The sequence below is a fragment of the Lactuca virosa genome, chromosome 9, assembly GCF_052849685.1.
Source record: "Lactuca virosa cultivar CGN04683 chromosome 9, Lactuca_virosa_CGN04683_v6, whole genome shotgun sequence".
Lineage (NCBI taxonomy): Eukaryota > Viridiplantae > Streptophyta > Magnoliopsida > Asterales > Asteraceae > Lactuca > Lactuca virosa.
This window is the reverse complement of record NC_136434.1, coordinates 236185502-236209000: the sequence shown is the minus strand read 5'-3', so window position 1 is coordinate 236209000 and position 23499 is coordinate 236185502. Positions and strand designations below refer to the sequence as shown.

At 37.0% G+C, this 23499-nt stretch overlaps 1 protein-coding gene across 1 annotated transcript; it reads left to right on the top strand.

The window, feature by feature from the left end:
- The first annotated feature begins 12487 nt into the window (after positions 1–12487).
- Positions 12488–18559, top strand: PHYA (phytochrome A). Its single transcript, XM_079071661.1, has 5 exons — positions 12488–12754; positions 13459–15519; positions 16767–17583; positions 17663–17953; positions 18154–18559. Exons 2-5 carry the CDS (start codon positions 13470–13472, stop codon positions 18362–18364), a joined length of 3369 nt encoding a protein of 1122 aa, XP_078927787.1. The 5' UTR covers positions 12488–12754; positions 13459–13469; the 3' UTR covers positions 18365–18559.
- Positions 18560–23499: the final 4940 nt, after the last annotated feature.

Here is a 23499-nt window from a genome sequence, read left to right as displayed (position 1 = left end):
TTTCTCTCCGATTCATGAAAATGATTGTGAGGAAACACTTTCACTAAATAGATTTTAAGGAGATAGAAATTATGATATTTGCATTCTCAAATTCAATTATGATTACGACATCCCTCTTCATAATTCGAATTGTGAGAAATAGCAAAGGTCTAAACATTTTAGACTTATGGCTGTAAGTTCTAAAATTGTTAAGACACACATGTGAGCTATCTAAGGAAAAATATATGATTTTGAGAAGACTAGATAAAGTCTTGTCGAAGCATCTCGTATCAGAATCTGAACTTTGGTAATGAAAGTCAATAAGTATTGATTTCTAGAAGTCCAGCTGATATCTGAATACATGTAAAAGCTAGTGGGAGCATAAGTGTTATGCTAATAATAATTATTATGCTTGTGTGAGCATAATTATTATGGTAAGTGTTGCAAGTTAGCAATGTTAATTATAGAAAACAAAGGTTTCAATTCGCAAGGTTGCATGGTTTGAAAAGTTGTTTTGCTATAATTAAGGGAGAGGAATTTATACTTCATTTCAATTCTAAAAGCTTAAATTGAGATTTTACTGAAATTTAGTCAAATATATATATATATATATATATATATATATATATATATATATATATATATATGAATGTTATGTTGGAATGGTTCAACATAAGGAAATTCTATATATGGATGTGTTAATTGCGTTCTCAAAATTCAACTATCATTACGGCATCCCTTTTCATAATTCGAATGATGAGAAACATGGCAAATAGAAATATTATAGCAAAAGGTTGGTCAAGTATCATGTCTTTATGTCAGACATTATGAATCGTGTCCCATATGCTTCGGGTATAGAATCGATTTCATATGCTATAATATTCTCGTGTTCTAATTTTTCCGAATGCCTAGGGCATTTGGAGGGAAAAGGATTAGAACCGGATATGACTAAAGTGGTGAAACAACTATTAAGGACAATCTAAGGTTCGCCAAGGATTGGTCGCTTAAGGACAGTTGGAAGTATAGTAATGGAAGGACCATATTGACATTATTATGAATAGACAGGAGTCTATTAATAATGATATGTCATATGGAGAATATGGAATGTTTCGATATTGGGAGTCAAAGAATAGATGAGAAAGTTAGAATATTTTATGGAAGAAGGATGTTCAAAGGAATGTACTTTGAATTTGAGACTTCATTTCCATGGAATTGTCTTGTAACAATCTCCAAAGGAATATTTTATAATATCATTGGTCAAGTCTCTGTGACTTTTGGCACCTAGACATTACAAAAGAATCATTGCATGATAGTTTAGAATCTAACACTTTCTAGCAGTGACAAGAATTTGGAATTCTTACACATGCAATAAGGATTTGGAATTTTGAAATGAGCATCACTGAAATGTTTTTCAATTGATCTATTTCACAAAGTAAGGACCATAGACAAACATAGACAAACATAGTGTGCATGCTTGGAGCATGGCATAACTATTGTTTTAATTCAAGTATTAAGTTGATTATTCAAAACATTATACAATGAATGATGAGTAATCAATATGGCTCAAAAGTTTTGGGGCCATATAGGATTAGTATTATTCTTGTGTTTCACTTTGTATGTTTTGACTTCCCGAATAACTAGGTTATTCATACCATCCATAGTCGATCATAATTTGGAAGTAGGTATTGAGGCAAGACTGTCATGAATGGGTCTGTAGTTTGTCTAGGACAAGGTGGCCGCAGTGTTCATGAGTACTCCTGGAATAAGATTCGAGTATTAGATTCAACCCAAGCTCATCTGAATCACTTCACGGATTTTATCACAAGTGATCATAAGACGATAATATCTTCTATTCTTGAAACAGAGACATGTGAGTTGTAGTTGCGAGTCGGTTGCACATTGACATATGTAAACGCACCAGTAACTTGGATGTTATAAAACATATTGTTATGTGTAATTTGATGAGTAAGTACAAGTGAGAATTTGGGTCAAAGTTTATCTGTTCCTTTTACCCCATGTGGATAAAAGCGATATCTGTGGGCCCCTCGATGATTTAGTGATGACACCAGGCCTGGACTGATTTGATTTGTTCAATTAGTCGGTCATCATAAATCTGAAATCGGGAAACAACAGATGGACAGAGAGAATGATTATAATCCATGTCTCAGTCCATATGATGTCTATAATGGAGGAATATATGATCCCTTATCTAATGGAAACATCATTGACTGGGTCAGACTTCGACAACGGCTTTTAAGAGCTACGATTGCTAGTCGGTTTGTGGAGTCGTACTTGCAATAATAGTTATTAGACTTATCCAAGTGGGAGACTGTTGGATTAGTGTCTAAGTCCATAACTATAATTGGTATGTACTTGACCCGAGAGTAGCATGGTCCATTTGGGTTGCATGGCACCGGAATAATGGATAATTGAGAAGAGGTTATTTATGATTTATTAATATATTATAAGTTCTGATATATTAATATGAAAATTATTTAATTAGTATTGATCAAGAATTAATTTGAAATTAATTTAGTGATCAAAAGAGACTAATTAAATATATGGGGATTGATTGTGTAAATCATTCATTCTTATAAAGTGGGCTTATGATCCATAGTTCTTTATGTTGGGCTAAACCCATGTGGTGACCCATGGATACTTCATGGAGGTTAAAACCCATGGAGCCTAAGGAATGTGGAAAGTCATGCACATTAGGGTTTGCATGGTGTAACCCTAGTTGTGCCACACTATATAAGAAGCCCCTTGTTTGGTGAAATGTGCACTAGTGATCTTTGGTAGAGTCACAAAGCCAATTTCTAGAGCAAGCCATTCTCTCTCAAGTTATCCTTTGTCATAGGTGTGTTGTGATTCCATTTGAGGCATTCACACTATTGATGCTAAGTTCTTAAAGGCCAAATACATCAAGGATAGCAAGCTACAACAAAAGGTATGTCATCTAACTAGAATTTTGTAGTAAAGATACACCATTGTATGCTATTTAGGATGATGCTTTGGAATATTGAAAGTTTGCATGTATATTAGATAAAACATAGATCCAAAGCATTGAGGGTTGCATGTACACCTTAGGAGTCTTAGAATGCTCAAAACCTTCACAATCATGTTGATATCCTTTGTTACGAAAAATCCATTCGCCTCAATCTGCCAGATGGCGAAGCCCTTGTTATCTACGGCGACAAACTCAGCACGAAACTTCGCATCATTTCTTGTATTAAATCCCAAAAATACCTATGAAAGGAGTGTCACGCATTCCTAGCCCATGTAGTTAACGAAAAACAAGAAGTTAAAGACCTCGAGAGCATCCCCAAAGTCTGTAACTTCCCTGATATTTTCCCCGAGGACCTTCAAGGAGTTCCTCCCAAACGCCAAGTCGAGTTCCGAATCGACTTGATACCTGGAGCTACCCCCGTAGCCAAATTCTCGTATCATCTAGCTCCAACGGAAAGGCAGGAATTATCCAGACAACTTAACGAACTGCTCAGCAAAGGATTCATTATACCAAGCTTCTCACCCAGGAGAGCATCAGTCTTATTCATTAAGAAGGATGGGTGTTTCCGGATGTGCATAGACTACCGTGAGATCAACAAACTCCATATCAAGAATCGCTACCCACTACCCAGAATAGACGACCTCTTCGATCAACTTCAGGGAGCGAACTATTTTTCAAAGATAGACCTGCAATCGAGGTACCATCAACTACGAGTCCAAGAGAGTGATGTTCCTAAGACAGCTTTCCAAACTCGATATGGTCACTACAAGTTTGTAGTGATGCCCGTTGGTCTAACCAACACACCCGTCGTATTCATGGACCTGATGAATAGGGTGTGCCGCCCATTCCTATACAAGTTCGTGATAGTATTCATAGATGATCTTATCTATTCACGAAGCGAGGAAGAACACAGCCATCACTTAAGACAAGTTCTAGAATCACTTAGGGTAGAAAAGCTTTACGTGAAATTCTCTAAGTGCGAGTTTTGGATTAGGAAGGTAACTTTCTTGGGTCACGTGGTTAGCGAAGAAGGCATACATGTGGACCCTTCCAAAATAAAGGCAATAGAAAATTGGTCAGCACCAAGAACGCCCACAGAGATCCGTCAAGTCTTGGGTCTTGCTGGCTACTATCGCAGATTCATTCAAAAATTCTCCAGGATTTCAAAGCCTCTTACTTCCCTGACTTAGAAGGGTGTACCCTTTAGTTGAGGAGAAAAGCAAGACACTGCGTTCCAAACATTGAAGCAGGCCCTATGCAGCGCACCTATCTTTTCTCTTCCAGAAGGGACGAAGGACTTCATTGTCTACTTCGATGCATCCAATCAGGGACTAGGTTGTGTACTCATGCAGCGAGGGAAAGTTATTGCCTACGCCTCGAGACAACTTAAGGCACATGAAGTCAACTACACAACTCACGATCTATAGTTGGGATCAGTGGTGTTCGCACTAAAGATCTGGAGACATTACCTGTACGGTACCAAGTGTACTATCTTCACCGACCACAAAAGCCTCCAACACATCTTTGATCAGAAGGAGCTCAACATGAGACAACGGCGATGGGTAGAGCAAATCAATGATTACGAGTGAGAAATTCGCTATTATCCAGGTAAAGCCAATGTAGTAGCTGACTCCCTTAGCCGGAAGGAATACTCAAGTCATAAGGTGAAGGCACTAACCATGACAGTCCATTTCCACCTATCCACACAAATTAAAGAGGCTCAGCTAGAAGCTTTAAAACCAGAACATGTGGCAGGAGAAGCCTTGAGAGGAATGGAGAAGAACTTCGAGATCAAGGGAGACAGAGTTCGTTATTTTATGAACCGGATCTGGACCCCAAATTTCGGTGGTTACAGAGACATAGTCATGAATGAAGCGCATAGGACTCAATTCTCTGTTCACCCAGGTTCAGATAAAATGTATCTGGATCTCAAAAGGCTATATTGGTGGCCAAAAATGAAAGAAGAGATTGCTACCTACGTGGGCAAGTGCCTAACTTGTGCCAAGCTCAAGGTAGAATATCAAAAGCCCTCAGGTTTACTCCAGCAACCAGAGATACCTGAGTGGAAGTGGGAGCGGATCACAATGGATTTCATTACCAAGTTGCCCAAGATGTCGGGTGGTCATGACACCATTTGGGTAATCGTTGACAGACTGACCAAGTCCGCTCACTTCCTGCCAATCAAAGAGACAGACAAAATGGAGAAGCTAACTAGCACCTACATCTGAGAGGTAGTACGACTGCACGGTGTGCCCATATCTATTATCTCGGACAGAGATAGTAGGTTCACCTCGCGATTTTGGCAGTCACTACAGAAGGATCTTGGAACTAAGTTGGACATGAGCACAGCTTATCATCCTCAAACTGACGGCCAGAGTGAGAGAACCATTCAAACTCTAGAAGACATGTTGAGAGCATGTGTGATCGATTGCAGTAAAGCATGGGATACCCATTTGCCATTGGTCGAGTTTTCATATAACAACAGCTACCACACTAGCATAAAAGCTGCTCCATTCGAATCCCTCTATGGCCGTAAGTGCAGATCCCCTATGTGATGGGCTGAGGTGGGTGACACGCAGCTAGCTAAAGGACAAGTTCCTGAAAGTACTCTCACTCGCCCCGAAATCATTCGAGAAACCATGGAAAATATCGTACGAATCCAAGAGCGGTTGAAAGCCTCAAGAGATAGACAAAAGAGCTACGCAGATAGAAGACGTAAACCTTTGGAATTCTAGGTTGGGGGCCATGTTCTACTGAAGGTCTCACCCTGGAAGGGCATGATACGCTTCAGAAAGTGTGGAAAGCTCAATCTGAGGTACATTGGGACATTCGAGATCCTCGCTAGGATCGGCCTCGTAGCATACAAACTCCGTTTACCACAAGAACTTAACAACATACACCCAGTCTTTCACGTGTCAAACCTTAAGAAGCGCCTATCCGACGAAACTCTTGTGATTCCACTGGATGAAATCGAGACAAATGAGAGTCTTAACTTCGTGGAAGAACCAGTCGAAATCATGGATAGGGAAGTCAAACGAACGAAACAAAGTCGCATACCAATAGTGAAGGTTCGCTGGAATGCCAAGCGGGGACCTGAATTCACTTGGGAGCGAGAAGACCAGATGCAACAGAAGTACCCGCATCTTTTTCCTAGTCCATGATTGTATTGTATAGAATAATTTCGGGACGAAATTCCCTCTAACGGGGGGGGGGGGGGGGTGATGTGACAACCCGATACTTTTCCAGTCAACAAAAGTCAACTCCGTTAAATAATTTTTCGAATCTCGAGTATTTCCGTAAAGTTTGTAAGGGTTAGAAAATAAATTATAAATATATAATTAAAGTTTGTATAAATTTTCGGAACCAAAAACACTCGAAAATCAGGATTTTTCCTCGAAAATCAGCCTAATTCGTTCAACCATGCGTTTTCGGCCGAAAACCCTCGGGCCGAAAACGGATCTCGGCCGAAAACCCATCTTCTGACCGAAAACCCAACCGATATAAAGGTTTTCCTTCGAAAATTTGATCATTTCTCACTCATTTCAACCGGAAACACTCTCAATTTTGTCTTAAGTATCATCCAAGAACACTCTCATCTTTAAAAGAAATCCTTTGAATCTCCATATTTTTCCTCAAGAACACCAACAACAACAATAACAACCTTCAAACCTTCAAGCGGCCGAAAACACCAGCAACCGGGAACACAATTTCGGCCGCAAACCCGTGTTTGGCCGAAAACCAGTTTTCGGCCGAGAACTCCTTAGAACCGAAAACCTCTTTAACACTCGATCCATTTTCGGTAACTATTCCTAGTATAAAAACAAGTGTTTTCTAACACTTTAATTAATGGTTTCGTTAATATAAAATACAATTATGTGTTTAATTATCATTAGGATGTCGTTACTTCCGCGTACATCAACTCGAGGGTCATCTTTCCAGTATCGATGTCCAGCACGCACACTAAAACAACTGTGAGTAGGGATGAGATTTAGAATCGAAAAACCGGACCGGAACCGGATCCGTTAGAACCGGAATATGTAAAACCGGTCCGGGTCCCGGGTTTAAAGAATGGCTCTATCCGGGTTCCGGGTAATCCGGCTTTCGGGTCCTTCGGGTCCAGGTAAACCGGGTTTAAGAACCGGAACCGATTTTAGGGGTCGGAACCGGTTTCTATGGAAAGTTTAAAACATGCATATCTCATTCGTTTGAAGTCGGATTGTCATGAGGTTTTTTCCATATTATAGTTTATAGTTTTTACATGATTTTAGACTATAATTTTGTCATTTTTGGGTTTATATTCATTGACTTATAGTCTCTCAAAGTCGGGATATCAAAGCTGGAAATTTTATGTTTTTCAGCTTTTTTTTGTATTCTGTGATAGTTTTAAAACATGCATATCTCATTCGTTTAAAGTCGGATTGGCATGAGTTTTTTTTCCATAGTATAGTTTATAGTTTGTACATGATTTTAGACTATAATTTTGTCATTTTTGGGTTTATATTCATTGACTTATAGTCTCTCAAAGTTGGGATATCAAAGCTGGAAATTTTATGTTTTTCAACTTTTTTTATATTCTGTGATAGTTTTAAAACATGCATATCTCATTCGTTTGAAGTCGGATTGACATGAGGTTTTTTTAGAGTGTAGTTTATACTTTGTACATGATTTTAGACTATAATTTTGTTATTTTTGGATGTTTATTCATTGACTTATATTCTCTCAAAGTCAGGATATCAAAGCTGAAAATTTTATGTTTTTCAGTTTTCTTTGTATTTCGTGATAGATTTAAAACATGCATATTTAATTCGTTTGAAGTCGGAATAGCATGCGGTTTTTTCCAAAGTGTAGTATAGAGTTTGTACATGATTTTAGACTATAACTTTGTCATTTTTGGTTTCATATTCATTGATTTATAGTCTACCAAAGTTGGGATATCAAAGCTGCGAATTTTTTTTTCTCGGCTTTATTTTTGTATTTTGTGAAATTTTAAAACATGCATTCGACCCACTTTACCCGGTTCCCCGAGTTTTTCAGTTTTAGACCCACTTTACCCGGTTCCATTCGACCCACTTTGATATTTCTGGGTTTTTCGGTTCTAGACCCACTTTACCCGATACCTTACCCGGAACCAAACCGGAACCGGTTCCTATATACCGGTCCGGTTTCCGGTCCTAAAAAATCTCGTTAACCGGTTCTCGGGTTTTCCGGGTCCGGGTCTACCGGTTCGGATTTGGACCCACTCTCATCCCTAACTGTGAGTTCATACCCCTAGGTTTTCAATATTTTTCCATGTTTTTAGGGGGGGGGGGGGAAATACAAGTACAACACAATTAAATTTGTGTAAACAGTCAAACGATTTCAAACGACCTTAAACTGTTTCAGTCAGTTGTAACAATTATTTTTACGGTAACATATTTTATATATAAATACGAGTACAGATCTTTAATCTTTTGTAACATGCTAAGCAAAGGTAAATTTTCAGGATAATCATAATTCCAATGGAACGAACATATAAACTATAATATGTATAGCTTATTGAACACCGATATCATATTTACAAGATACCGAGATACAAAACAAACGAATATATAAACTATAATTGGTATAGTTTATGGAACATAAGTACTATCTTACTAAATACTGGTTTTGTCACCGTAACGAACATATAAACTATATTATATATGGTTAATGGAACATATAAACAATTATTCATTTCAAAGGATTTTCAATTATTCTACACTTAACCGTCGATATAGCTTTTGTGAGATAACATCTTCAAGTACTTATTCAAGTGCCAACAAAAGTCCTAACCTTAATAAGCAGAGTCTCCTGGAGGGAGAGCGTGAATTTGTGTATAGATGTATACGGGATTGACAACCCCGCACCCCGACTGTTAGCTACAGTTGGAACGGAAGTTCAGGGATGACAAATGTCATGAGCGATTTTCGACACCTGAAGAACGTCGAGTCAGGCCATCCGTCATATTATGTATGGTTATGAGAACTCACAATTTAATATCGAACAACACGATTATTGTATGAATAAGTAACCACTTCACTTAGTTTTATTTAAATAATAAGACTATAAAACATTATTTTACAAGTACCACTGGTGAATCCAGGGGGTTTTAACAAGGTATGAATACAAAAGGCTATTCCAGCACAGATAAAACATACATTCATAGCTTTATGGAATTTAAAAATACCTTATACTATTACAGAGCAGTATATCACTTAAACTTTTCGAGTCCAACCATTTACAACAGCAAATATAGGATTTTCTGGGAAAAACACACTTACATTTTCAAGAAACAAATTGATGGCTTTCAATTACAAACATGCTTATGAACTCACCAACTTAAATTTTGACACACTTTCAAAACCACTTGTATTCTCAGGGAACTGATAAGACAGGTACATCCGCGGGTTTTTGAGAAGACGGGGCTTTTAGAGTCGCGTCTTTTATACTTTTGTTATACCTTTTGATGTCATACGAACTATGTGATGAACAGATGTAAATACAATATTTTATCAATGTAATGGTTGTGTTTGCTTGATTACTATTATACAATTGTTGTGATACTGTACATGACGTCCTCCGACCCCGAACGTTTCCGTTGTTCCGGTTTGGGGGTATGACACTACATAAATCGAAGGCAAGAGGTATTGATCATATAATTCAAGTCAATGGTATATAAACCCACAATCAAAGTCTAAGGATGTAAAACCCATAATCAAAGTAAAAGCGAAAATCCTTGTCATTTAAACATCATTCAAAAACATGTACTTAATTAGGATGTCTCTGAATCATAACTATAATCTTCAAGAAAGGAAAGTACAAATTATAGATATATTAGCCAAATAATGTATATACATATAATATTGCACACACGTCAAAATACACATATAATGGGGACAAGTATTCCAAGGTAAAAGTACCCACCTTAGTCCAATGCTAGAAACACCATGTACTTCTTCACTTGAACAACATTTCTTTAAACTCATGCTTCCAAGTCAACACATAATATCATTATCATAAGGTGTCAAAAGACTAAAACACCCTTCCATGTCTTAACTCATAATTCTAAGATCATAATACTCCTTACGTATCCTAATATGAGTTAAGGAAGCCAAAGAAGACCAAATGAAAGAACTAGAATAAAAGAACTCACAAATAGCAAAGTGGGAAATGGGAAAAACCCGTTGACAAACCACGCTCCACCATGGGTCGTTTCGTGTTTCCTGCAAAGCAGATCAAAGTTTTACCTTTATTTCTCATTTTGCCAACCAACTTGCAAATAAACGTCAAAAATGAATTCATTGACTCAAGGGACTTCCAAAAAAAGTTCATAAAAATCAATTGAACATAGGAAAGGATCCCTAATGGTTCAATTCCTTAGGATAAACATCAAACATCTAATTAGTACACAAACTTCAACTTGAAGCTCAAAGAGCACATAAAGCTTAATTCACACCAAAATCACTATGTATGAAAGATAGATTACAACCAAATGATCTAATACTAATATAGAAACTTAAAACATACGAAAATCATGAAGTCGTGGAAGCTTGGAACTCAATCCATGATTAACATTGAGCTCAAATCTTCACATGAACTCCAAACAAGCTTGGCATAAACAACATTCCAATAATAGGTTAACAACAAGACCTAAAGATGATGGTTAAACCTCAAAAATAACATTAAAACAACTTCCTAGCACCTCATAATTCATGGATTTTAGAAAATCCTAAATTATGACCAAAAACCAATTAAACCCAAATAAGAGTAAGATTTGAAATTCTACCAATGTATAATGAATTGAATACATTAGATAAACACAAAACACCATAATCCTCAATTTACATCATAAAAATGGATTCCACATCTACGGTTAATGAAACCCATCAGAGAAACCTAAACTTCTAAATCTCACAACTACTTCCTAGTTGGAGCTTAGAGATGGTTTAAAGTTGAAAAGAATAAGACGCTACCTATAGATGCAAGAATTTGACCAATGCTTCAAATAAGAACTTCAAGCATCAAAACACCATGGATTTAGGAGGAAAACTTTGATCATGGAGGGAGGAACATGGTTGATTCGTAAATAAGAAAGGAGGAGGAGAGAAAGGGTTAAATGCTCATAACTTTAGTCGATTTGGCAACATAGGTCTCTTCTTACAAATATCTCGTCAAAATGGCTCCAAACTAACTAAAGAACCTAAAATAACTCACATACGGTCCTTCCCCATAAAAATCTTTCCAAAATTAGTCCTAACAGTTAATTGGTCAACTCTTATTTTCCTTACTCTAGCTTTCATGCTCCCTTCCTCAACTAAGTTAGACTCTTTTTAGATGTTTCTCCATCGACCATCACTCTCTTTCACTGTAGCTGAACCTCTCACATCTACTGGTTCTTCCGATGCTCTTAACACTACTACTGATTTATCTCCCTCTTATACGTGAATATTAACACATTGCTAATAGTTTAACGGTTTTATGTGTTGTTTTTAGAACAATTAGTGTCCACCATAGTGATATTGTCGTCTTTGTATTTTTTTCTTTAACATTAAGGTATGTGTTCGACACAACACCTCCCATTATTATTTTATGTTTTATGTATCTATGTACAAAACTAAGCCCGCCCCAAATCTTGTGTCTCAAGTCCATCATATCCAACATAAAACTGTCATGCCTCAAATCTTAACCCAAATAGGTACCATATAACTTTTATTTCAGTATTATTTGTTTTTTTACAATTTTGTCCTAAGTTTTAAGTTTCCAAAGAATTTTGTCTAAAATTTTTTAACAAAGTTCCTTTTATATATATATATATATATATATATATATATATATATATATATATATATATATTTTCTAAATTTTGTTTTATTTTAAAATAATATTTTTTACAACTTTTTTTACCATCTTATTTTAACCAATCTAGTTTTACGAATTCATTTATATAAAATTAGTTATTTTAAACATACTTTCATTTCTACAACCTGTTTAATATTTGTTTCTATTCATGTTTTTTTAAGATTTTTTCATTTTTACTAATTAGTTTTCTTATGTTTTTCATAAATTCGATTTTTATACATATACGATCCTAAAAATTAATATTTTTGCATTTTTATTTTTGTGGACCAAAAATAGATTCTTATTTTTGGCGTATAGTTATAACTGATGTATAATTATACATACACAAATTTCCAGACTGATTGCACTTTAACTTGATATATATATTATAACAAATAACAATATCAAATTTGAGAAACTATACATTACGTTATAAAGGACCATGGTTTACCCCGCCCCTTAAGAGGAGGTAGCCACTAGCCTCTTTAACAGGTTCCCATGATTTCCAGCTTTCAACGGCCATTATTTTCCATCTTTAGTAAGCAAACCGCCAATCTTCGTTGTTTTGTGTCTGGTGGGCCTATCCCACTTACTAATAAAAAACATTTATATATTATATTATATTATATATATACAGATGTCAGTATAATTGATTGCAGTAGAGGGGTACTTGCCTCTTTAGCTGAGATTGTAGGTGTGGACCTGTCATACCAGTCTCGCCTTCGAGTTCGAGACCTCTTCAATCGATTCAAGTGGATGATCGAGGTTTTTGGAGAACTGGGGCCTCGATTTTCAAGAATAGTGATGGGTTTTTAGTGGCGTTTTCACTTGATCCGAAAAAAGTTCCATTCTTTTTAACTGCTTGAAGCTGTTCCCAGTTTTCCAGTGAACTTAGCAGATTGCGAAGTTCAGGTACTTTCAGTCTTTTTCTCTCTTCTTTCATGTTTTATCTTTTGACTTACAGCTTTTACGGGTTTGTGGTTTGGGTACTGTTGATTTCTTGTTTAGCTGCTTACTTTATTTGTTACTGAATGTGTAATTCATGTGGGTAATCTACAGTTCGTGTGGTCAATTCGACTTAGGTCCATTTACTGTCTATTCAATTACAATTTTGATTTTATACTTTTGGGTTTTCGTATCATGTTATATGGCTTTAAGATTGTCTCAACTTAAGTGCAATGATTCTGTGGGCCATTTCTTTTACCAAAAATAAACCTAGAAATTAAAGCAAAACAGAGCTTCAAGATTGGGGAAAATGGGGTTTTACCAAGAAAATACCATGAATTGGTGTTTGCTCATTTCAAGATAGGGGAAAACTGTTCTTTTATGTTATTTTTTTTTACAAACGTGGTTTTTGATTATCATATCGCTTTTCTGAGTTCATCAGATAACATTTTTGGTCAAACAGCGATGATGGTATTGATCTTTTTTCTTGGATTCCTCATCATAATTTACAATATGCGCCTCAATTGCTTCTTTTCAATGGTGGGGTTTTCAAGATTTTTGTTTTATAACTTTATAACTTATTTTTACACTGTATACTAACACCACTTCACTCACATCGACTTCATTCACAGCATGTTATATTGATATTAGTTCCTCTGTTCTACATACAGATCTGATCACAATGTCTACATCAAGGCCAAATGATCAATCTTCCACCAATTCCGCAAGATCAAAACACAGTGCAAGAATCATTCATCAAACAACAGTAGACGCGAAGCTCCACGCTGATTTTGAAGAATCCGGCGACTCATTTGACTACTCAACTTCCATCCACGTCACCAGCACGGTGGCTGGCGGCGAACAGCCTCGCTCCGACAAGATAACCACCGCGTATCTCCACCACATTCAAAAGGGCAAACTAATTCAACCTTTCGGATGCTTATTAGCCCTTGATGAAAAAACTTTCAAAGTCATCGCCTACAGTGAAAACGCACCCGAAATGCTCACAATGGTCAGCCATGCAGTTCCCAGTGTCGGTGAAAATCCACTTCTTGGGATCGGCACCGATGTGAGAACCATTTTCGCGGGTCCCAGTGCTAATGCTTTGTATAAGGCGTTAGGATTCGGTGAAGTTTCTTTACTAAATCCGATTTTGGTTCATTGTAAAACCTCCGGGAAGCCGTTTTATGCAATCATTCATCGGGTCACCGGAAGTTTGATCATAGACTTTGAACCCGTTATGCCTAATGAAGTCCCCATGACTGCTGCTGGGGCCCTCCAATCCTACAAACATGCAGCGAAAGCCATTGCTAGGTTACAATCACTCCCTAGTGGTAGCATCGAACGACTATGTGACACCATGGTTCAAGAAGTTTTTGAGCTCACGGGTTATGATCGGGTGATGGCTTATAAGTTTCACGACGATGATCATGGTGAGGTGGTGGCTGAGATTACAAAACCAGGGCTCGATCCTTACCTTGGGTTACATTATCCGGCGACTGACATCCCTCAAGCTGCAAGATTCTTGTTCATGAAGAACAAGGTTCGAATGATTTGTGATTGTAGAGCAAAACACGTCAAAGTACTCCAAGATAAGAAGCTACCTTTCGATTTGACATTATGTGGGTCCACACTCCGGGCCCCACATAGTTGCCATTTACAGTATATGGACAACATGACGTCCATAGCTTCTTTAGTAATGGCGGTGGTAATAAATGACATGAATGATGAAATCGATAGCCCCGATCCACAAAAAAGAAAAAAGTTATGGGGATTAGTTGTTTGCCATAACACCACTCCAAGATTCGTCCCTTTTCCACTACGTTACGCTTGTGAATTTCTTGCTCAAGTTTTCGCAATTCACATCAACAAAGAATTGGAATTAGAAAACCAAATTCTCGAGAAAAACATATTGAGAACACAAACGCTATTGTGTGATTTACTAATGCGAGATGCTCCATTAGGCATTGTTGCACAAAGTCCAAACATTATGGATCTTGTGAAATGTGATGGAGCAGCTCTTTTGTACAAGAATAAAGTATACCGAATGGGTGTTAGTCCAACTGAATCTCAAGTCTTTGATATTGTTTCTTGGCTCTATGAATACCACATGGATTCAACCGGATTGAGCACCGATAGTTTATATGATGCGGGGTATCCGGGAGCTCTTGCTCTTGGTGACATAGTTTGTGGAATGGCATCTGTGAGAATAACCGAAAAAGATATTCTTTTTTGGTTTAGATCGAATACGGCTTCGGAAGTTAGATGGGGTGGAGCGAAACATGAGAAGGGTGAGAAAGATGATGGGAAAAGAATGCATCCTCGGTCGTCTTTTAAGGCTTTCTTGGAAGTTGTGAAAACAAGGAGTTATCCATGGAAAGATTTTGAAATGGATGCGATCCATTCGTTGCAACTTATTATGAGGAATGCTTTGAAAGAGAATGAAGTTGCGGATTTGAAAACGAATGTGATTCAAAGTGGTTTCAATGAGCTTAAACTTGATGGGATGCAAGAATTAGAAGCGGTTACTAGTGAGATGGTGAGGTTGATTGAAACGGCTTCGGTTCCGATTCTTGCGGTTGATGTTGACGGTTTGATAAACGGGTGGAATACGAAAATTGCTGAGTTGACCGGGTTGCCTGTGGAAAAAGCTATTGGTACTCATTTGTTAACACTTGTTGAAGAATCTTCGGTTAAAACGGTGCAAAAGATGTTGAATCTTGCATTGGAAGGTATTCTCTTTCAACCGTGTTTCTTTTTTTTTCTCTCTCTAATTGAGTGTTGAATTGAAAAGTAACATAATGATGATATTTGAGAAAAGGGCTAAATGCGAAAAATAGCAACGTACTTTTATTTATTTGTACAATATAGCATCCTACTTTGATTTCAATATTTTCTTATTAAGGAATTGTAGTTTGAAATATCTACCTTGTTATATCTTTGTACTTTTAATCTTTTTTGTATTTCAAAATTATACTTTGGAAAATTTACCCTATAGCAGTGTAAATTGTTGACATTGCTATAAATTAGTTGATTTTTCAAAGTACACTGTTATAATAAACTAATCAATAAAAGTACATTCCTTTTTCTTGCATTTAACCTTGCGAAAGTGACAGTCAATTTTAGAAATTGAAGAAAAAGTAAATGATAAATTTTGGGAAGAGATAAAATTTAACAGGGAAAGTTTATTTTCTTTAACTTTATGTTTTAATCTGTTGAAAACTAAGTGTTAATTTCTTTCTCATTTAAATACATAAGAAACACCTACTTAGACGATTCCATTCCTCAAAATCAGTATATATGTGTATGATCTTTGTACTTTGAAAAATCTACCTTGCTATATCTTTGTACTTTTAATCTTTTTTGTATTTGGAAATTATACTTTGGAAAATTTACCTTATAGCAGTGAAAAATGATTTTAAATTGATGACATTCTCATAAACTGGTTGATTTTTCAAAGTACAATGTCATAATAAACTAATCAATAAAAGTACATTCCTTTTTCTTGCAGTTAAGTGTTTGAGAGAAAGTGAGAGCATGGTTTTATGTAGAAAAGTCTCATTATTTTGATAAATTTTTTGATAAAGTCCTAATTTTTTTTTGAACACTGAAGTCTCAATTATATAATTTCACGATAATCCGTCATTTCCTGTTAAAATAAAAATAATGACTTTTTCGTTAATTTGGGTAAAATATTAAATAATCTGGGCTTTTCTGTTCAATGTTTTTAGGACTTTATCAAAAAACTTCCCAAAATATTGAGACCTTTCTGCATAAAACCCAAAAAGTAAATGATAAAATTTCAGAAAGTTTATTTTCTTTAACTTTATGTTTTAATCTGTTAAAAACTAATAGTTAATTTCTTTCTCATTTAAATACATTAGAAACGCCTACATAGACAATTCCATTCTTCAAAATCGTTATATATATGTATAATCATATATAATCTTCATTATCTTTGTGGTGTCTATGTATTTAGGAAAAGAAGAAACCGGTGTCCAATTCGAAATCAAAACACACGAATCAAAGAAAGAATCCGGACCAATCACACTTGTAGTCAACGCATGTGCAAGCCGAGACATACACGAAAGTGTTGTAGGCGTATGTTGTATTGCACAAGATATAACTCACCAAAAAACCATAATGGACAAATTCACTCGAATAGAAGGAGATTACAAAGCCATTGTGCACAACCCAAATCCACTAATCCCACCAATCTTTGGAACCGATGAATTCGGTTGGTGTTCTGAGTGGAATCAAGCCATGACCGAGTTATCCGGGATTTCAAGAGGAGAAGTCATTGACAAAATGCTTCTTGGTGAGGTTTTCGGGACCCAATCAGCATGTTGTCGTGTTAGTAACCAAGATGCATTTATAAACCTAAGCATTGTTCTTAACAAAGCAATGACAAGTCAAGAATCGGAAAAGATTTCATTTGGGTTTTTTGCTAAAAGTGGGAAGTACGTAGATTGTGTGTTATGTGTGAGTAAAAGGGTGGATAATGAGGGGACAGTTACTGGGCTTTTCTGCTTCTTGCAACTTGCAAGTAGAGAGCTTCAACAAGCTCTTCATTTTCAGAGAATGTCGGAGAAAATTGCAGCTAAAAGACTTAAAGCTTTAGCTTATATAAGAAGACAGATTAAAAATCCGCTTTCTGGGATTATACATTCGAGGAAAATGATGGAGGATACTGAGCTTGGAGATGAGCAGAGGGAGCTTCTTCACACTAGTGCTTTGTGTCAGAGACAACTTAATAAAGTACTTGATGACACTGATCTTGATAGGATTGTTGATGGGTATGATTAAAAATGTTGTTTCTTTAATTTATTGTGGAGAATTTCGTTGAAAAATGTTGATTTATTGAAATGTTTGCAGGTATTTGGATCTTGAAATGACGGAGTTTACTCTCCAGCAAATCTTGGGTGCGTGTATAAGTCAAGTAATGACAAAGAGCAATGTGATGGGTATTCAAGTAGTGAACAATGTTCCAGAAGACATGTTGTCAGATAAACTTTTTGGGGATAGTGTGAGACTTCAACAAGTTCTTGCAGATTTCATGTCACTATCTGTTTCTTGTACGCCAGCTGGCGGCCTCCTGTTTATTTGGGCCAAATTAACTAAAGATCATTTGGCAAAATCAGTCCAGCTTGTCAATTTAGAACTCAGGTATGTTCTTTTAGGCTCCATAATTTGTTAACCACCACACTACAGAATAAAACAGGTTGTACTGTGTTTGGCATGTATCAAACTGTGTTTGGCATGTATCACAATATTAACCAGTTTTGTCTTGTGTAACAAATGCAGCTTAATGGTTCAATTGATTCTTGACTTAGCTAAGTGTGTTGATTTGAACCCTTTTTTGGTAGGATAACACATACAGGAGGTGGGGTCCCTGAGGAGTTGTTAAGGCAGATGTTTGGAACAAGTGTAGATGCAACCGAAGAGGGAATAAGTTTGGTGATTAGCAGAAACCTGTTGAAGCTCATGAGTGGAGATGTGCAGTACCTGCGGGAGGCAACAAAGTCGACTTTCATCATTTCTGTTGAACTTGCGGCTGCGGGTACCAAGAAGCTGTGAACAACTTTGTTCTTTGTTCGGTGGCTCATTCAAGAATCAATGTTTACATGTTAATTTTCAGTTTGAGTTTGTGTTTATGTTGTGGTGGTGGTGTTAGTGTGCAACTGTAATCAAGGACTTTGTTGCCTTTTCGAATAATTGTAAGTCATGGTGTTTGAGTTTGGTTTATAGTGCAGTTCTTGTTAGTTTATCCCATATCAGTGAGACGTCGTCATATCTCTCTCTCTCTCTCTCTCTCTCTCTCTCTCTCTCTCTCTCTCCAATGACTTCACATATAAATCTTAAATGGTATTGGAGTCAGTGTCTTCAACCGCTTAACAAATCATATTCTATCATCATTGAACCTTCATGTGTGAGGAGTGTTATGTATCACATATTGATGCGACACGGTCTGACAACATATTAAGTTTGTCCATCATATTCTATCATCATCGAACCCAAAACTCTAATACTTTTAACCACTTGGAATTTTGTTGAACTACAACATCCTTGCTATTAATACTTTAACCTTTTCAATTTTTTGACCTACAACATCTTGCTATGCTCTTGAGTTTTGTAACATCCTCATCTAAGGGTTAGAAGTTTAGTGATTTTAGTGAAAATAAAAAAACTTTCTTTTAAATAAATAATTTACTAATTATTATTATAATAATAAAAATAATAAATAATGTGATATTATTAATTAAAAACGATAACTAAAGAAATGCTATCTAAATACATAACAAAGTTAAAAAAAGGTTAAATATGACAACTTTCTGAAAGACATGTTTGACTAAATGAATTGACCAAATTAAATGAATATAACCTAAATGTCATATGATGTGGTGAGAAAGTACAATATATGAAACATTTTAATGTCTATATGGAAATTGGGGGAAAAGAATACCAAATAATTAAACTAAGCGATTTGAGGGACTAAATGTGACATAAAACCATAAATTTGAAACTACATAAGAGAGTTGTTCTCATTAATTAGGAGAAATCGATCCACATAGAGAAATGGAGAAGAGCATGACGATTTTGATCTAATCTAGAGATTGTAGATGAATCTTAAGGAGAATTAAAGAAGGAAATCAGCATTTACAACCTACATGTTTTTGGAGGTAGCATATTCTTTTAATTTCTACCAAAATTTTGAATTAATGTTTGATAATTTACATTGAATTTGTTCTAGTAGTATGTGGGTGTTGATTCAAGTATAGAATACAGTTTTTTGTGTTGTAATACCCCGATTTTCAAATATTACATTTGTGACCCTTCGAGTGAGTTTTGTTGCAAAATGGCCCATAGTGGCATTGTCGTAATTTTGGGCAAATCAGAGTACGTTGGGCGTACCAGTGTGGTACGCGGAGCGTAAGGCTTTTAATGGGACGACGTCATTTGGGAGTACGTTGGGTATACAATGCATACGCTGGGCGTACTCCGTCTGGGTGAAAACCCTAATCTTGAGTGTTTGGACCCTATTTATTGATCCTTAAGTTTCATTTCTTCACCCCATTCTAAGCCTCCATCCTTAGGATCGTTTCTCTTGCAAACCCTATCCCAATTGTTGCACTTTGAAGTTTGAGTGTGTGTTTTGTATGTTCCAAAGGAAGAAGAAGGTGGTGGTGATGTTTGGAAGCTAGAAGCAAGCTTGGATCTAGAAGTTTTGGAGGCTAAGATGCAAGAGCATTACCCAGAGTTGTTCACCGCAGCAGACTTCGAGGACGAAGTCTAGTTCAAGTGGGGGAGAATTGTAACACCCTGATTCTCAGGTATAAATTTTACAGCTTTATTTCCACTTTAAAGGGTCTACTCGACGAGTCGAATGCCCTGACTCGTCGAGTAGGAACGAAATTAGCCGCGTGTTTTAAGTGACCAATTCAACGAGTCGGAGGACACGACTCGACGAGTTGGAGCTGGTGGATGAAACCCTAATTTACAGGGTATTACATCCTATTTAAAGAGTCATTAGCCTCCCTTACGGCCCTCCTTGAGCTCAGAAACCCTAGTTTCTGTTTACTCTCCATATTTGTGTGTTTTAAGCTTGGAAGGTGGATCTTGGTGGGAAGGATTTGAATTTCAAGAAGCTTGGAACAAGGAGAAGCTGTATATTTGAACTCTATTCCATCTTAGCATCACGTTGAAGGTAACAAGTCGTTACCTTGGCTCTCCATTAGCAAGATCTATTCATTCATGGGTTTAGAACCCTTTTTAGGGAATTATTGTGGTATTTCCGGATTTGGGGCAAGATCTGAGGTTACAACTTCAGACCTGGACCCCTTTAGCCTCTTATGGTCATAAACTCTCAGCCTTTCTCAAGCTATGGCCTACCCATTGCCTTAAACTTCTTCTTTAGCTTGGTTTTGGCTCTTAAGACCTTGCATTCACGTAAAGTTTGCAACTTTACGTGATAACTAGGCTCTAGGAGGCTAGATATACCATTTGGAGCTTTGGAATGACTAGAAAGCATCTGAACAAGAAATGGACTGTATGAACTCGACGAGCCGGATAAGCCGACTCAACGAGTTGGGAAGGGTTCTACTGTTGTTTGATTTATGCATGGACTCGGTGAGTCAGTAGAGGACTCGACGAGTCAGTTAGGGTTTCCCCCGACTTCTGGAGACGCATAGACTCGGCGAGTTGGTCGGAAACTCGGCGAGTCAGTGAGGGTTTTATAACCTTCTGAACTCTTAAGGAACTCGACGAGTTGGGTCAACATGGACTGTTGACTTTGATCATTGACCTTGACTTTGACCAAGGGTTGACTAGTTTGACTTCTGGGGGTATTTTGGTAAATTGGAAATTTATGGAATGATCTTATGGTAAATATAGGTGGTGGATTTCGTGGCTGTGATTCGAGAGTTTGAGCTTATCACTTCAGTTTGACAGTTGTGAGGTGAGTTATCCTCACTATACTAAGGGGTCGAAGGCACCAATGTCGGCCCATTGGATCTGATATCCTAGTAGTAGGTGTTATGATTGAGTATGAATTAGTTATTCATGCTAGTTGTTATGCCAGTTGGTAGATCTGTAGGACTACCTTTATCACTATCTGATTATCTGTATGTGCATTAGTTATGTTATATGTCGACATATTATGTGGGATGGGTTGAGGTTGTACTGCCCCGTGTGGTAGCAAACAAACCCTAGAGTATTCCAGATATGAGCTGAGGTCCGGGTAGGGCATGCCAGACTCATATTGAGGACTCAGGAGCATTCCAGATACGAGCTGAGGGCCGAGCATGGCATGCCAGACTCGTACTGTGGGCTCGTGAGCATTCCAGATACGAGCTGAGGACCGATCAGGGCATACTAGACTTGTACTGTGGGCTCAGTGGCAAGCCATATGTGAGCTGTGGGCCAGAAGGCAAGCCAAACCCACACTGTGGGCCCAGGGGTAATCCAGTCTGTAAAGCTGTGGACCCATTACATGTTGTTATTTTTATATGTGCTATTTGCTATGTATCGATATTTTGGGGGAACTCACTAAGCTTTGGGCTTACAGTTTCAGTTTTGGTTTCAGGTACCTCAGATGACCCTGGGAAGGCAAAGGCGTGATCGTACAACTCCTCACATTTTATGACTACGTTTCTAGGATACTCTGATATAGAACTGTTTTGAAAACAAATCTGTAATAATTGTTGGTTTCTAAGTGTTTTTAAAAGTTAAATTTGGCCTGATTTTTATGAATGTTTCAAGTGTTAGGTTATGAGCATTATAACACTCCTAAGTGTACATGAAACCCTAAATACCTTGGATCTATGTTTTCTCTATTATACATGCAAATATGAATATTCCAAGGTATTACCCTAACTAGCATACAAAACATTGATTCATATGTAATATAGCAAGTTAAAAGACATACCTTTTGATGTATCTTGATTCCATGAAGCTTAAGAGCCTAGTGCCCCAAGTGTGACACCTCAAATGGTTCACACAACATAAAATACACTTGGAATAACATAGAGAGAAATGAACCACTTCATGAAATCGGCAAGCCCTCACCATTCCTTCATAGTCTCTCATGGTGGCCTGATTTTGGGAAGAATAAGATGCTTATATAGTGTGTCACAATTAGGGTTACACCATGTAAACCCTAACTGTCATGGCCTTTCATTTCCATGATCCATGGGTACAAAAACACCATGAAGCATCCATGGAGCATCCTATGGGTTTTAGCCCAACTTGATAATCCATGGAGCATTAGCCCACTATACAAGTATGGATGATTTACACAATCAACCCATATATTTAATTAATCTCCTTTTGATCACTTAATTAATTCCAAACTAATTCTTGATCAACACTAATTAAATAATCTTATTAATATATTAGAACTTATAATATATTAACAAACCTGAAGTGTTATTTCTCTCATTTTAGTCTATCCAAATGCATGATGCCATGTAACCCAAATGGACCATGCCAATCGGGTCAAGTACATACCAATTATAGTTGTGGACTTAGACACTAATCCAACAGTCGCCCACTTGGATAAATCTAAAACTATTATTGCGTATGACTTCAAACCCGACTAGCAATCGTAGCTCTTAAAAGCTGCTGCCGTCGAACTCTGAACAAATCAATGACGCGTCCATCAGATAAGGGATAATATATTCCTCCATTCTAGATATCATATGGACTGAGACATGAATTATAATCATTCTCTCTGTCCATTTTTTGTTTCCAGATTTCCGATTTATGAAGACCGACTAATTGAACAAATCAAATCAGTCCTGGTTTGGCCAAGCACTCACAAGTGTCATCATTAAATCATCGAGGGGCCCACAGATATCGCTTTTATCCCTTTAAGGGTAAAAGGAATGGATAAACTTCGACTCATATGGCTTGTTCTACTACTTGTTGAATCATACACAAAGGCACGTTTTATAACATCGAGTTACCAATGCGTTTTCGTGCAATCAATGTATAACCAACTCATAGTAACAACTCATATCTCAAGGTTTGAAGAATATAAGATATTATCGTCTCATGATCACTCGTGATAAAACCCATGAAGTGAGTCAAATGAGCGTGGGTTGAATCCAGTACTCAGAACTTATGAGCACTCATGAGTGTTGTAGCACCGCTTTGTCCAACATCTTAGACCTATACAAGCCAACCCATGACAGTCTTGATTCATATCTACTTCC

Bases quoted from the DNA above. Each gene is read 5' to 3' on its own strand.
- PHYA (XM_079071661.1), top strand. From the start codon at position 13,470: ATGTCTACATCAAGGCCAAATGATCAATCTTCCACCAATTCCGCAAGA. The intron at 15,520-16,766 runs GTATTCTCTTTC...CTATGTATTTAG, and splicing joins GTTGAATCTTGCATTGGAAG to GAAAAGAAGAAACCGGTGTC. The intron at 17,954-18,153 runs GTATGTTCTTTT...CTTTTTTGGTAG, and splicing joins CTTGTCAATTTAGAACTCAG to GATAACACATACAGGAGGTG.